The following is a 16,452-nucleotide window of genomic DNA, read 5'->3' on the forward strand; positions in this document are numbered from 1 at the left end:
ATAGGTTTCTCAAGTTAATCACGCTGTCAAACATAATTCTTCACAAAATGTCTTTCCTGCCAGGGAAAGGAACCTCTCTACATCTGGCAAAATCTACAGCCTCCATAGTCAGATGATTAACACCCTTACTGTCCTTCTAACAGGGGCAGACTTGCGGTCTTGGGAGTAGTCACAAAAATCTTCAGTTCACTGGACACATGTGGGTTTTGGATTAGCCTTGTTTTATCTTTTTCATGTTTTGAATAAGAAGAAATCAAGAAGATGACAGAAAGCTCTATTTCCCATGCAAAATGAGGTGCCTGCTCCTGCTCTGAAGAAAAGTTTCAGGCATTTGTTATACAAATTGATTTCAAAGCAATGTCCAAATAGCCAGACTAAAATACTGCTACCAGCGTGATAAAGAACATAAACACGATTTATCAGTTGGTTGAAGAACAATAGTTTCTCATTGAGATTCTCCCAAAGGCAGTAAGGCTACAAGAATTTTCAGGGATCTTCCCTGCAAAGAGAAGAAACATCCCAATTAAGATAACCCCTGCCTTCCTCCACTGTATTCCAAACAAGGTGGGGAGAGAGAAGAGGTGGTGGGTAATCACATGACCTCTATGTCCTTAGTTCTACTTTTAGGTATCTGTAATTTCTAGATGCACAGCTTCTTGTAAATACAGAGAGAAGAGCAGAATAGCAAAAAGTAAAAGATCTTGTACCGAAGACAGTACTGTTGCACAGGAAAATTCTTTGAAGTATATGTTCTTTAATACTTGTATTAAAATATGCAGCCTCTGAATCAGTATTTCACAATCAGCCTTTAACAGGTAGGGACATAATTCTTTGCTCTACCTGCAGAACTTCACCTTCTGAGATAAACGGGCTATTCTCAAAGTTAGACTGGGTCAAAGAGTTCCTCTCAAAAATAGGAGCTATCAAACAGAATTTGTTTCCCCTAAACTCTTAGGAAATTTCCTTTGTTTCCTAGCACAGTCATATCTTTCTTTCTAAATTCTCATGAAATCATTACCCAGACAGAGGAGGAGGGGAGTAGTGGTAAAACCCCCATGCACCATTTCTAGTACTCTCAGTTCTTTTAGAGAATGTCTTTTGTTCTCAAGGGGGAAAAGGAAAAAATATAAACCAGCAAAATCCTTTGTAAAGACGACGACTAATGGTTTTGGACATAAAAAGAAAGGAAAGGCAAGTGGGACAACTGCATTGTCGGGTGAACCTTAAACAAATTCTTAAGTGGCATCTGTAGTTTGTGTTTAATGACCTTCCACCTTTTGTTGTTTGTTTTGGGGTTTTTTTGTGGTTTTTGTTTTGTTTTGTTTGGGGGGGGGGGGGGGGGAGGTGAGAATCAGTAAAGGCAAAAATAAAAACTTCTGAAAGGCCCTTTACAAGCTCTTAGTAACTTAAAACACTTGTAAGTTTCTGTGGAAGTTGTAATGAGCACATAAATATACAAGCCAAAAATTAAGATATACCTCTTGTAGCTTTCAAAAAAAAGACTTCTTGGGCTTGAGCCAACATAATAAGACTGAGAGTTCCAACTGTGTCTGGAGAGATGTCCACTGTAGGTTCTCGATTCAAGGCTGACAAAACTGTGTCTTTAATGTGTTGGAAAGCACCACTCGCAAACTAAGTAAAACAAAACAATATATTATCATTCATGTTTCCAAACAGATTTTTTTTCCTCTTACAAATATAATACAACGATTAGAGTTTTTTTGGTATATGGTGTCCCATTTATTGTTTAGCTACTAAAAACAATTCCTTGTGACTTCTTGTTCTTGAAGCCACTTACACCGAGACATTTATCAAGACGGACTATAAGTAAAGGTATACTGGCTACACCTAACAGCATAAGAACATGGAAATTTTAATGCATTCCACAACGAAGAAAGAAAGAGATCATTACTGTATAACTTGTTAAAACTAAAATTTATACTAGCTAAAATTATTAAATCTTAAGCTGAAGGTTATTAGTTACCAACACACTTGGGGGAAGGGGGAAGGGGAACTGTAGGGAATTAAATCCTTCAAAGCTGGTAAATAAATATAAGCCAAGACCAAGTACTTAGCCAATCTACCTTTGCAATTAAGACAGGGAAAATACATGTATATATTTATGTATGTTTATATATAGCTTTAAAATTGAGACATACTTATTTGATGTTCTACAATTAATAATTTTGAATTCTTAAGCATAACCAGGGAGCCTCTGTACCTGATAGTGCTTAGCTGCAGCTTTCAGTCCTTCATCGTTATCTAGATTCTGTTCTGCTGCAATCTGGCTTGCCAATGCTCCACAGTTGAACAAAACACAGGTCTTCTCATACCCCAAACTTGCCAGAGCTGCAATCAAGACAGACAGTTACCCATACTGTTAAGAAAATAAACTTCAGTACTCTAGCATCCTATAGATGAGGCCAATACAACTAATATCTGCACTTAAAGATACCAACAGTTTCAAGCAAAAAAACCAAACAACCCAACAATCACACTAAACTTTAAAAGTCAAAGTCGTCATCATTCTGAAGGCTTTACATAGCCTAATTTAGTACTTCCACAAAGTATTTCGACATGAGGAACTATAGAGAGTGGCATAAAGCATAAAAGCAGTAGTATGAAAATCTACACAATACACAAAATAATTTGAAAGTCTTTCTAACTAGAGTACAGCTTTTTGGCTCCTGAAGATACAGAAACACATGCATTACTGAAGTATAATCTGAAATATTAATTTCCATGCATTAATCACTTCGCAATAATTGCCCAATTACATGCTCTTACTGTATCTTGAATGCAAGATTAACTACCCTTCTCTCGTTGAGGCCAAAGATTTTTACATGCTCTGTCTTACTGTCTATCGAAATGCAGGGAATTTGTCACCTCTCGGAGCTATTGTTTCAGACTGAAAATGCTGACAAATATCTTGGTTATACATTAACTGAAATAGCTAAGGATTTACTTAATTAAAGTGTGTGCTCACTAGACAGCAGTGTGGCCTATCCAGACTCAACTCCTGTAGTACTTCATAGTCCCAGAGGATGGAGCCCACACTTCTAGAAACAGTAATCTCTGAACAGGAACCATTTTGAATCTATTAATTGCTTTCAAAATGTTATTGGCCATATGCAAGTGCTGGAAAATCTAAAGACTGCAGCTATTAGTTTCCTACTACTGTTAAAAAGTGTCTAAACACTCCTCTTGGAGGATACAGAAAACTCAACTAGTGATTTTCCAATTTCAAACACCCAGGTACAGCTTCTAAGTTATCCTTAAAACATGAAGGTACTAAAGACGCACATTTGTTTCATTTCATTAACATCCAGCCTCCTTATACAGCTGCATATTTATCTAACATCTCTCTGAAGTTTCTGTGTTAGTGCTCCCTGACCTGTACTAAATTTTCAGACAAGCAGCCACAAATCTGACATGCCGTTTTCCCCATTTTGTTTCCCTGAGTGAAAAGCGAGTTACATGGTCACTGTATTTCATCAAGATAATAGTCACTTATCTAGATCATCTCTCTTCTGTAGTTTATTTTCCGGAATTTTTCTAAAAAGAAGATCTTGTACAACTCACACATCATTCAAATGACTAAAACACAAGAAAGGAAAGAAAATATGGCTTTAAAGTTTCTGAAGTGCAAAATTACTTTATATGCAGAATTACTTTATACTGTGGACTGCATCTCAAGTGTGATTTACTACAGTGAAAACAGCTGTTTAGCAATATAGGTTTTCCTCAGACTCATCTGTTTATAGCTCTACCTATTAATTTAAGCCAACATATTTCGGATTACATGGCATGCCGTGAACTGGGTCACTTTTCAAGCAGCCACAGTATCCATCAGCTACCCCTGTGATATAGACTTGGGATTCAGGAAGACAGGAAGAAAACAGTTTGTCACCACAGCAAGAGCCATAACTCTCCAGTCACACCCCTGCATCTTGGCCCCATGAAAGGCAAAGGAGTTTTACATTGAATTTCCATCTGGAGACAAGATCGCCTCCTCTTGTAAGTCAACAGAAATTCTGCTCCCTCAGTAACTGCAAACTTTGCTTTACACTGAGAAACCCCGCTGCTAATTCTGATCTGAAATAAAGTGATACACACATGCTATAGTTAATCTGGAGAGCAGCACCTGGATAATCTGCGCTACAGCACTGTGAAGATATATACTAAAAGACTCCTTTTGTTAATTTCTTTCCACTAAGATCTGCTTTAAAGTTTCAAAATAAAATATATTCCATTGCTTGTTAACTGAGCATTACTCACATCTCAGTTAAGAATTTCTTTGATATTTCACATAGACTGTTGCAGAAATCTCTGGTCATCTGCCTCACAGATTATTCAGACTAGTATATAATTAACCTGCAGACAAGCAAGCTTTCTCAAGCTGCTGTAACATCATTTATTCAAAGTCTCAGGGTAATCATCAACATGATGATTACCGATTCTTTTTCTCACAATTATTACAAATCCCTGGCGATTCACAGACTATGTTTAAGTCATAATTAAATATTCTGAACTTCACTATGAAACATGTTCAATCATCATGAAATGCGAGCCCCAAAGAAGACAGAACCAACCAAATTCTGAGAAAAAAACACAGCATCTTCGGGAAGGTCTCCAATTATCCAGAAGGACTTCTTACAACAGTTACAAAATAAAGCAAAGAAAGGTGTGCACCACCTGCTTACGCATAGGAATGCGGTGTGGTGTTACACATGTAGTTCACAGAAGCACAACTTTATCAGAACATGGAAAACTGCAAAGACTTTCAGTAGTTGCTAGCAGAGAACTATATAAAGGACACAAAAACTTTAAAAAAAACTATAAAGGGCATAAAGTACTCTAACATTTTTTCAGGCTTTGTCTGAAGCTTCAAAATCGCAATGGTCGTCTCGCAATGCTAGTCATGATGAACACTTAGGTATAAATAGAAACACTACAGAATGATGACATATGACAGAACAGCTCCTCACTTAACTCAAAAGGATTTAGTCTTAGTTTCTCTATTGGCAAGTGTTCCAAATGCATTTAATGATCCTGAATTTGCAGTGAAGAATTGTCCCTATATGACTAAAATGAATCACAGACTCAAACTCCTTATGTTTGCAGGAAACAAATACAATTTTTTTTCTTTCCAAGTGTTGAAATCTGTAGGAAAATATTTTAAGAAGAAGTGATAGGAGAATCATTTCAGGGCATGGGCAGATCCTTCTATTCTCTTGAACAAAATGTGACATCGGACTAGGTTACTGAAGCCAGCTACCATCACTCCCCTTCTTCTGGAGGGGACTCACTCACAAGCACATCTCATTAGGATCTTATTCATTTAGAACAGTAAGAGCTGGATTACCACAAACCTCCTACTGAAACTTAACATTAACAATTTTGATTAACGTCAGTTGGGGTTGCTCTCAGAAAAAGTCTGAGGAGCAGACAGCACAACTGTTATCAGACTGCACATCTATTCGTGCCTCTGGAAAACTAATATTAAACCTCAATTTTATAGAAATTCTTTGCACGGTGCCCATTTATTCATTACCAATGTTGAGGTGATTAATTTGTTACCATTATAGTTGAACTCATTTGAAAGCTATGTTGAGAATACTAGAAAGACTATTAACAATTCAGCTATATAAAAATATTCTCAAAATTTCGTATCATTAATAATTTCAGTACATTCACATACCCAATTTGGCAGATCCTCCAAAAAGTGATCCTTTATCAAAAGCATCTTTCCATGTAAATGTTACACAGACCTGAAAGTTGTGAAAAAGAAAGACCTTTATCTCTAAAATTAAATATTAGATCTTCAGAAAATATCCCAAATTCACACATTTATCCTTTTATATTCTAATTGCATAGAACATTTAATTCACTTATAAAATTACAAACATTCTGGAAGTTTCAGGAAATCATCAAGAGTTATTTTAAGAAACTTTATTCTACTTTTTTTTCCCTTCCTGTGAGTTTGCTCAAAACATTTCAAGCAGACAAGACAGAAATTCTCAAAATAATCTTTCAGCTCTGCTTATATTCTGAGTGACAGACAACTTTATTTCCAAACCAAGATATTCCTCTCCCAAGCAGTCTGACAGTCAGGTAGAGTCACAGTTAAAGGAAACCACCCAACCAGGCAGTTTCCACTGTTCCAAATTACTAGCATATTTGGAACTGCTTTGTAATATCAAAATTCACTCATTTTTATGAGTGAATTCAATAGCAGCATCATCAGGAAATGCACTTCGGAAAGAGAATGCAGGTAAAAACAGCGTGGTTTATATTATACTTCCAGCTTATATTTCATAGACAACGCAAATATTTCACAGAATCTGCTTTGAAGTTCCACAATTTGATTCCTTATTCAGCTGATCAAACTAGTTGTAGGCAACTGGTATCAGACCAGAAAAGATAGCAAAATTCCTTGTTTTAAAGTGATTGTGGAGAATAACTTAAATAGCACAGTACTGTTTGCTGTTCATTGCTGCTTCCACTGACGACTGCTTCCCTTTGATGGAACAGTTTACAGATCTACAGAACTTGCTCCTAAAGTTTTCCAGTTTTCCATGTCTCAGGGTTTGCAGATCACCGTATCAAAACATTTGCACACTAAAAACCAAAGTGCAGTTCTTGGCTACAAGTGAATGCAGCTACATGCAAAACTCAAATCAGTTTGAACTGCATTAAAACTATTCCCTTACTTGTAATCTCTAAGTCTGAAACTTTTTCCTTTAATCGTAACATTACCACTTAAATATTATCTGATCAGGAAAGAAATGGAAATTCTGTCCTATTTGTAAACACATAAAAAAAAAAATCTGTATCTTTTTCCACCAAAATACAGAAGTCTAAAGATCTATTCCAGTCTCCACCAGAGGAAGACTTCAATAGGCAGGAGTTAAGCTGAATTTCTCCTTAGAGACAGGATTCTAAAGAAATATGGTAGACAAAAAAAAAGCTTAATGATCACCATGTCTGTATAAAAATTATGTAATTTGTAGATGCAGAAGCAGGAATAAAGTGGTAAACTCTTAAGTGGGCTTATTCTGTTGGCTGTTGTGAATGAAACATCTGTTCTACTTCAAAAAACAAAGATCATATTCCACCCATTACTAAAGGTTTTCCCATAGAAATTATGTTTTAAGAAGCCTTTATAACATAGTATGAAGTAGACTCTTTGGAAAAAGGAGAGTTGAAGAGGAATCAGCACAGCACAACTCTTTCTGACCAAGACCGCAGTGACCACTAGCCAAATTTCTGAATTTGTAAATTTTGTAAATTTGTAAAAATTTGTAAATTTTGTAAATTTGTAATTTCTGAATCTGTAAAACAAAGGCAATTATGGCCACTAGAGGTGAAGTTTCAGTATAGACTACATGAGAGCACTGACTACAAAATAAACAGAGATTAGGAGGATAAGGCTTAAAGAGATTAAATGCCCTGCCCAAGAGAAGTACTGTTTAGTGTATTAGGTACAGGCTTGGAAGTCATACATGGTTGGTGCCATGACCGAGTTCAACAGTTTGATAAGTCATCTTACCTGATTTTCAGAGAATGGAAACTTTGGTTCAATTGAACACAGCTGATCATAGTATCTACAAAAAAAAAAAAAAAAAAGAAGGAAACAGCTATTAGATAAATCAAAGACTTTTGTTTCTTACACTGGCACATAAGGAAAAGGGCGCAAAAATCCCACACACAAATAAGTTGTGAAGCTCATTTGTAACTATGGAGGATTTGGAGGACAGACAGAAATTCTGCCTAAAGGGATTTTTTCAGTAGAGAAAAAAGTTCAATAGGAGGTAGTCTTCCACAGATAATGTGGAAGCCCTATCCCAGTCAGAAGTAGAAGAGTATCACAAATGAAGCTGACCCATTCCACTTTCTGATGGAGGGTGGATTAGAAAAGAATGTCATGCAAAAGAGTCCCTGTATACATACAGGAAGACAAAGAGTACATTAGACATTAAGTCATGCTGCAAAAGTAAATTAAGTACAGCATTTAACATCTTAACAAGCTACACCGCACTCTTCTTGATCTGAACATTATATCCCACTCCCCTACAATTTCTGACTCATCTGTTTAAATTTCAATGTCTTTGAAACTGATGCCATTTGCCTTGCACAGTATCAACCAGAGAGCCTAATCCTTAATAAAATTCTCTAGTTGTAAGCTTAGTTTTCATTAGAGTATATTGTAGCAGTCACAGTGAATTAAAAACAGAAGTTTCTCTGTGCCAGTATTTTGTCTACTCACAGTGAAAGATGTTTAGGAAAGAATGCCAGAAAGATAATACAGCAAGTATAGCGTAGTCCCTCACACAGTCTATCCAGGCAACAGTTAGCAATTCAAAATTTTCCTAAGTTGTACCCTACACCTGCACCACTTGTTAAACATGACAGGCTGGATGCAGAACAGAAAACCTTTAAACTGCCAACTCCTGAGAACACGTAACATGCAAAGCCTGTTTCCTATACTGTTCCTGTAGCACTTGCCGTATGGGCACACACCCAACATTATACTGGTCAAATTCTTTTTTTAACAATTTATATTCCCAATATACAAAACGCCTTGTAGTAATGAGTTTCACAGTCTGTGAAACAGGGCTAACGTTGTTCTTGTTTCCTTACATTATTAAATATTAATCACTGTTGATCTAGACATGAAGCAGATGCACCAGGTCTATGTTCTACGGGTAATAAATGTTTGTTTAAAAATTCAAGAAGCATTTTTAAAAGTCATATACAACAATAAAAATAGTGTTAGTATATTCTTCAGTGAATTATATCTGCCGATGTATACAATACTACAGGTTTCTGGCTTCAACTGAGCCACTGCAATTTAAGACACAATATACTAAGCCATATCAGAAGCTAGAATAGCCTGCAACAGTAACCCAGCAGGACTTCCACTAATAATTGAGTTGAAAGAAATTGCTCCTAAGGTGAAGGGAGGGGGGAAGAAAAAAAAAAAAGTCTACAGATGTTTACTGTGACAGCAGTTTAATCAAGATTAATTCTTACTTTTAACAACTTACGAGTATGTGAAAAGTATAGTTTAAAAAAAAAAAAAACAAACAAAACACGAAACCTTAATGTGGATTTTGAAGCTAAAAAGAATTTTTCTCACTGTCTACACAGATCTATGAATCTGTATTCTACCTTGCCATACTTCAGCATTGAGGTTGCTAGTACAAGAGCAGCCATTATGAAGTCAGATTTCAAATATACCTCCACTGAGAGACTTAACTTTATAAATCAAAGGTGTTTTTCAGAAAGAACTAAAACATCGGCCATAACAGACTCTAATAATTTTAAACTATTTGATAGTACAGTAAGTAATATCTTCCAACATTTATGAAGCTTGCACATGAAAGGTACTGGCTTTAAAAGAACGTATATTTATTTTTTGTAAAAGATTTTAATTTGCCTCTTTTCTTCATCTTGCATTTGATGGTCATACCTTGAAAGCACATACTACTTGAAATGAAGCAATAATTAAAAATAATTTAGTTACAATTTTTTTAAGTGACCTTACATCCAAGGCTTGATCTATAGAAATCCTACAGAACAGCATCCCTTTTGTAGTTAAAGAAATTCAGCTTTGCATGTTGATGCCCTCTCATCAGTTTAAGTTTGGTCTGGTTTATCACACCATCACACTTTCTTTTTTCCCTTTCCTAACCTGATCGGTTTCCCTGATACAGGTTAACACAAGCAGTACAAAAATTAGGTCAATACTAGCACTGAAGATCACTTCAACTGATATATTTATATGTATGCCTTCACTGCCTTCGGCTGGTCTCAACACAGTCGTTCTCACATAATATCACAAAGACTTTCCATGCTGTCTCCCTCCTGCCTCAATTTAATTTGTTAACCAAAAAATTGGTGTTAACCACCAATGAAGCCGAGTTGTCTTCCCACATTCCACGATTACCCTGTCCTCATCTGCCATGAGGGTAGTCAAGAAGCAAAGCTCGTTAAATGGCCTTGTGAAGTCCAGCGGGCCTAAGCACTGGCTGTTTGCAAACAGACTATTCTTTGTATGTCAAGAGAACGACAAAGAAAATAAGCCAAGGAGGTGTATGTTCCTCCCAAATATGCACATTGATGCATTTAACATCAACATTTGCATTTAACCAACAACACAGGGCTTTTTGGTTGGTTGGTTTTAAACAAGTTCAGAACTTACGTTACTATTTTCTTTACTATTTTAAGCATGTGGTGTCATTTCTTTTTATTAAAGAACTTGAAATTCTGCTCAAGATTTAAGAGCTCTTTAAAACTCCACAGACCAAAAAAAACCCCACACATGTAAAATCATTTAGTTTTGTTTAGCAGTAGCTAAACATGTATAAATATAACGGTATATATAAACTACACATATGTAAATAAAATGGTAAAAGAAGATGTTAACCACACAACAGCATAAAACTAGCAGTACAAAGGCAGAAAAAAAAAAAATTGAAGAAATGACCACATCCGATGCACAAGTCAGTTACACATTGAAGGATGAGGGTAAACATAAAGGTGTTATTTAAAAGAAAATTTACAGTCATCTAACTATCAAGACACAAACAACATAAGTTGCCGCGCAACACAGGTGAGCGTTGCGTGCTTGGCTGTGCCAGAGATGAACTACAGAAAACCACGCAAACATATCAACTGCCCCAGTTCCAACTACAGCAATGAAAGGGAGGGCAGATGTCAGCAACACAGATCTAGTTCTCCAAGTACAGCAATCTCCAAAACAGGCATTACACACTCCTAAATGCTAGTAAAAATAAGTTGCAGCAGTCAAATGAGATAGAAGTCAAGGTTTATATTAGAATTTAATTAAAATATAAGTATTGCATTAAAAACCTAAAATCCTGTTCCTCCTTCAAAGAATCATAAAGAAAAATCTCCTTCAAAAGAACATAAAAGAGACCAAGATCTGCCTTCACTCTTCTAGATAAGAAATGGAGTCCTGAACTCACAGCTGGAAACCAGAACTGCAACTTTCAGCCCCCAGAGAATTTGACCATTCAAAATAAAACCATGCACCCCCCTTCCCTCCTCTTTTCTTCTTTTAAAAAAAGAACTGCAAGAGTTGTTAGCAAAATTAAACCAATTAAACTCGCACCACCCCCCCATCCCTTCAGAAAACGGAAATGAAGTCCAGGCTATCTTTAATATTGAGAGGAACCAAGGAATCCCTTGAAGCTATAATTATACTCAGAAGAAAAAAAAAAAGAAAAAAAAACACAACAAAACACTAAATCAAATCTGCTATGACAGAATTTAAGGGGAAACATCTGTACCAAGCTCACCTACGTCACCTTCAGAGCACTCAGATTCTCGGGAAACAAAGAAAGCTTGGAAGCAGGCTGAGGTCTTTCCCAGTTACACTGTGCCCCATTTCACTGGGTACCTCAAATACTTCTCCAAGAGAAGCATTTGTGTTCATCAGTCGAACAGCAGCATACCATGCGCTTTCAAAGCTTTGGTGGCCAGTGTTTGCCTAGGAAACAAGGCTGCAACTGAGTTCATTTCTTCCATAAAAGAAAAAATTCTGCAGTAACTACTCAGCAAAACAAGGCTTCTAAAGATTACAAAACCGTGCGCAAATCCTAGATTAATTAGCAGAAGATTAAGCCCTCATTTCTTAACAGTTAAACAGTCTACAGTGCTCTACTAGGTATTATGGTCTACAAAAAGCCGCAAAGAAGTAAATGTATGCAAAGGGTATCCACATTGTAATTAGCTCTTCCAACATTACTTCACTAACAAACCAGTTTTAAACTCCAACAAAAATCTTGCTGAAGTTGTTACTTAAACATAAGACTGAGTACAACTCTTAAATAGCAACAGGAAAATACTGCAAGTTGGAGAGGGAAGGGAATTTTCAGAGGAAATGCAAGGCACTCAGACACTTGTGCTCTTTCAATCATAAGCTCAGCTGGATTCTTCAAACTTGTGGGTGTGCAGACAGTCTAACTTTTTAAAGTAACTGTGCCTTACAGAATATTAACAGAATATATGTCAGAATATTCTTAAAGAATAAGAACAAACTTATTTTCCAGCAACTGTAATGAATATAAATGGTCAGACAGGGACAAACCACTCATAACTTGTTAGAGATAGGGGAAAAACATACATCTGATTGTTTTATTTTCTCTAATTTACAGTTAATTCAGACCTTCATCTTATCTCACTTCCACTGTAAAGGGAACAACTATTCTCAAATGATACAATTTAAAATGCAGGTGTTTTATGAGAGGAGCTTCTGTGTGGCAGGGATACCACTTCTTCTGTATGAAATTCAACAAGGCTCAGTCCCGGGTCCTGCACTTGGGTCACAACAACCCCATGCAATGCTACAGGCTGGGGGAGGAGTGGCTGGAGAGCTGCCCGGCTGAAAAGGACCTGGGGGCGTTGGTTGACAGCCGCCTGAACATGAGCCAGCAGTGTGCCCAGGTGGCCAAGAGGGCCAGTACCATCCTGGCTTGTATGAGAAACAGTGTGGCCAGCAGGACCAGGCAGCTGATAGTGCCCCTGTACTTGGCACTGGTGAGGCCACACCTCGAGTACTGTGTTCAGTTTTGGACCCCTTGTTACAAGAAGGACATCGAGGGGCTGGAGCGTGTCCAAAGAAGGGCAACGAAGTTGGTGAAGGGTCTGGAGCACAAGTGTTATGAGGAGCAGCTGAGGGAGCTGGGGTGGTTTAGTCTGGAGAAGAGGAGGCTGAGGGGAGACCTTATCTCTCTCTACAACTACCTGAAAGGAGGTTGTAGGGAGGTGGGGATCGGTCTCTTCTCCCTAGTAACAAGCGATAGGATGAGAGGAAACGGCCTCAAGTTGCACCAGGGGAAGTTTAGGTTGGATATTAGGAAAAACTTTTTCACTGAAAGGGTGGTCAAGCATTAGAACAGGCTGCCCAGGGAAGTGGTTGAGTCTCCATCCCTGGAGGTATTTAAAAGACGGGTAGACGCGGTGCTTGAGGACACGGTTTAGTGGTGGACTCGGCAGTGCTAGGTTAATGGTTGGACTCGATGATCTTAAGGGTCTTTTCCAACCTTAATTATTCTATGATTCTAAGGTGGCACAGGTGCAGAGCCACATTCAACACCTCCTGACTACTGCAACGGCACCCGGGCCAGCTGAAGTCATCTGCTGATCACTGACCAACAGCAGAGAGAACAGATCACTGCATATGCAATCAACTCAAAAGGAAAACTAACAATTATGCAATTGCAAGTGGTTTCCCTTCATTACTCAGAGAGAAAACCTGAGGTAAAGTTGCCTACTATGGCTTGAATTAATTTAATGACCTACTGGAACTAAAAGAGGGCAGTCCTGCTCAGCCCCTTGGCTTTCAAGCAACACTACTTTTGTCCCGATAATCATGTGACCTTCCACTGAACTCATTCAAGTTGCTCACCTGTCAGAAAGCAATGTACACCTTTTGCCTTCCAGAAATGGCGTAAGAGGAGGACCAGAATTGAAGAGAGGGCTTTCTTCTTTTAGCAGCATAGAGCTGTTAGATAGGGTGAAGTCATAGGATGTGGCTGGGCCAAACAGGGATTTCAGATAGAAACTAATCACAAACCTGATTGGCACGATGAGAAAAGGAAGCTCAATTCCAGCGTTCAAGGGAAGACAGTAATATGCCTTTCAATTTGGCTAGCGGAGTCCCTCTTTCAGTTCATAGATGCTCATTATTTCCCTGACCTTCAAAAGGCATACACAGTAGTACCTTCAAAAGCATACGCAGCAATAAACAGGAATAGAACAGGAAACTACAAAGATACTGTAATACATGATCAGTACAGTCACAGCTTTTATAGCCCAAACACCCAGTGAAGGGTTGATAAGCTCAAAAAACATCAGTAACCCATTTTACAAATCTTGCTTTCTTTTTATTAAGTCACTTGTTTCTTTTCCATTCCTCTTCATTTTTTCAAGTTTATAAATAAGAAATTCTAGTGAATATCAAATGTATTTCTACTTGTTCAGGATATTACAGAAATGTGTCACATCTACAAGTATCGTTTCTCCATATACTAGAAAATCCCTCTATCTTTTTTCCCTTTTTTTTTAATAAACTTTTTTTAAAAAAAAAAAAAAAAAAGAATAAACTTGCTGCCACTCTGTAAAAACTCATATTCTGGTACTGCAAATCTTTGATCCCAGCTTTGCAAACAGAAGTGTGTACTTAGTATTAACGTAGTGAATAAATCACAGTAACCTCAGTGAATAGATGAGCTACGAATAAATGGGCTCAAACTATTTCCAACATAAACGGAACAACAGGACTACCATAGTAAGTCAATACTGCAGTCCATAAACGTTCTAGAGAGATAGGAAAGAGCAAGTGCTTTAGTAGATGATGGAGCAGTTAGTCCTAAAACAGGCTTTATGCAGTTTACCGTGCAGAAGGCACAGATTAATCTTTTGCTTGCCTAGCCTGTGACAATTCCAGCACAACAGAGGCACCAGTAAACTTTCTGATAGCAAACTAAGTGTGTTAAGTAGAAAATAAGGATGTGACTTTGCACATACATTAAAAGGCTGCTAAGCAGACAACAGAAGGAAAATATGACAGTTAAAAAAAAAAAAAAAACCAACAAAGCGGAAGAGAAAGTTGTCAGCTCTCACAGCACAACGTAACACTAAAACAAAAGACACACCGGCCCTCTCCTGAGAGGCAAAACAGTCTGTAATTGCTAAAGCCAGCCGCGACTGGCCGGTTACAAACACTCGGGAGGGGAAGCTGATGGGGACACGGCCTCGTCTCCGCGCCCCCCCCGCCGGCCCTGCGCCGTCATCCCGACACCCCAGGACGCCCAGCACCCGAGCCGCGCCGAGAGGGCGGGGGACCCCCGGGATGCTGCAAGGCGCCCGAGGGCCGGGCCGCCTGCGCCAGAGGCAGGCCCGCGGCGGGGAGGCGGGCACGCAGCCCACGGGCCGCCAGAGCCGGCCCGGCAGCCCCGGCCGCTTCCTCCCGGCGGACCGCCCGCCCCGCCCACACCTGGGCCCGCCCGCACCTGGTTCCTCCGCCGCGCCCAGGGCCTGGGCCCGCAGCCGCCGCCGCCGCCGGGGCCCCTCAGCCGCCGCCGGGCACCGGGGGGGGGGGGGGGTGCGCGCCCGCCCCGCCGGAAGCGGGGGGAGACGGGAGGGATGGCGGAGGGGGCGGCGGAGGCGGGGGCTAAGCCCGGCGCGGCGGGCCGCTGAGGGGCCTGCGCCGCCCCGGCCCTCCCGCCCCTACCTGAGGAGGGTCTCAAGCGCGCTGTCGTGCTTGTCGAGCGGGCGGCCGAGCGCGCTCTTGCGGAGCTTGCTGAGCTCCTCGGCGGCGCGGCAGTGCTCGGCCTGGGCGTCGCCGCCCGGGTAGCTCTGCTGAATGAACTTGCACAGCGGCTTGGCCAAGTCCACCTCCGAGGCCTTCTTCAGCTGCACCGAGATGAAGTTCGTCATGGCCGCCGGGCGGGGGGGTGGGGGGGCGGGCGGCCGCCGTTACCGCAGCTTCGCGCTCCCTTTTTCCTCTCCGAGCCGCCCCGGCCCGCCGCGCGCTGCCCGCCGCCTGCCCGGACCGCGGCCCAAGCCCCGCGCTTCCGGGATCGTCGCGCGCTCCCCACGCAGCGGCGTCACGCGCGCTGTCCCCGCCCCGCTGCCTTCGCGCAGCCTCGGCGCGGCCGTTGCCGCCTGAGGGGGGGCGGGAACCCGGCCCCGGCCCCGGCCCCGGCCCCGGCCCCGCTGCAGCGCACCGGGCCGGCTGCCCGCTGGGCACTGCGCTGCTCAAATCGCCGCTCCCGGGTGTCGGAGGGTCGGCACAGCCGGCGGGAGCCGCGCGTTTTCACCGAGGGGAAGCGGGTGGGTGCTGGAGGAGGGCGGTAATGGGGGGGAGCTGTTTGGCGCCCGGGGCAGGCGGAGAGCTCGAGTGCTGCCTCTGGAGAAGCGGCGTTTAGCGAAGGACGTGACCGCGGAGCTCAGCTGCGGTAAGGGAAACTTCGCTGGCCGGTGACATAAGCCGTGACAGGCCGGTACAAGCAGCGTTGACCCTGTGGCTGCTGGGAAGTCAGTGAGATGTCAGGCTGGTTAGGGGTTAGGAGGGAAGCAAAGGGTCCCATGCTCAACCTGCCCTAAGAATCGGTATTTTAAATAAAGTAAGAACGTTGCTTCTCCCCTGCGAATATTTCAGTGTCTGTATTGGCAGTAAAAGGCGCAGATTCACGTGCTGCTGTAATGATGGATCTGTCATCCACATCACGCTTGCTTTCTGCTGACTCAGGCCAGCATAGCTCAAATAGGCAGAACAAGCAGTCTGCAAGGCTGGCTCGTCTGAAGACCAAAGAGGGATATTCAACACATGTTCTCATTTCCCCCTTCCTTCTGCCACTCGTTCCAGACAGCTAAGGCTGTAAGCCTGCTATTTTCTTCTTACATAAGCCCCGAGGT

General features: G+C 41.0%; 1 protein-coding gene across 3 annotated transcripts in view; it reads right to left on the reverse strand.

Moving 5' to 3' along the window:
• Positions 1-15,581, reverse strand: part of PDCD6IP (programmed cell death 6 interacting protein) — a 32,907-nt gene extending 17,326 nt beyond the window's left edge. For all 3 annotated transcript variants that reach the window (XM_082325998.1, XM_082325997.1, XM_082325996.1), the window contains exons 1-5: positions 15,266-15,581; positions 7,553-7,607; positions 5,702-5,771; positions 2,222-2,349; positions 1,479-1,632 (exon numbers count right to left, since the gene is read on the reverse strand). In XM_082325998.1, coding sequence (XP_082182124.1) covers positions 1,479-1,632; positions 2,222-2,349; positions 5,702-5,771; positions 7,553-7,607; positions 15,266-15,471 — 613 coding nt within the window. In that variant the 5' untranslated portion in view covers positions 15,472-15,581. The remainder of the gene's footprint in view (positions 1-1,478; positions 1,633-2,221; positions 2,350-5,701; positions 5,772-7,552; positions 7,608-15,265) is intronic.
• Positions 15,582-16,452: the final 871 nt, after the last annotated feature.

This window comes from Platalea leucorodia (genome assembly GCF_965183815.1).
Source record: "Platalea leucorodia genome assembly, chromosome: 1".
In the NCBI taxonomy this organism is placed as follows: domain Eukaryota; kingdom Metazoa; phylum Chordata; class Aves; order Pelecaniformes; family Threskiornithidae; genus Platalea; species Platalea leucorodia.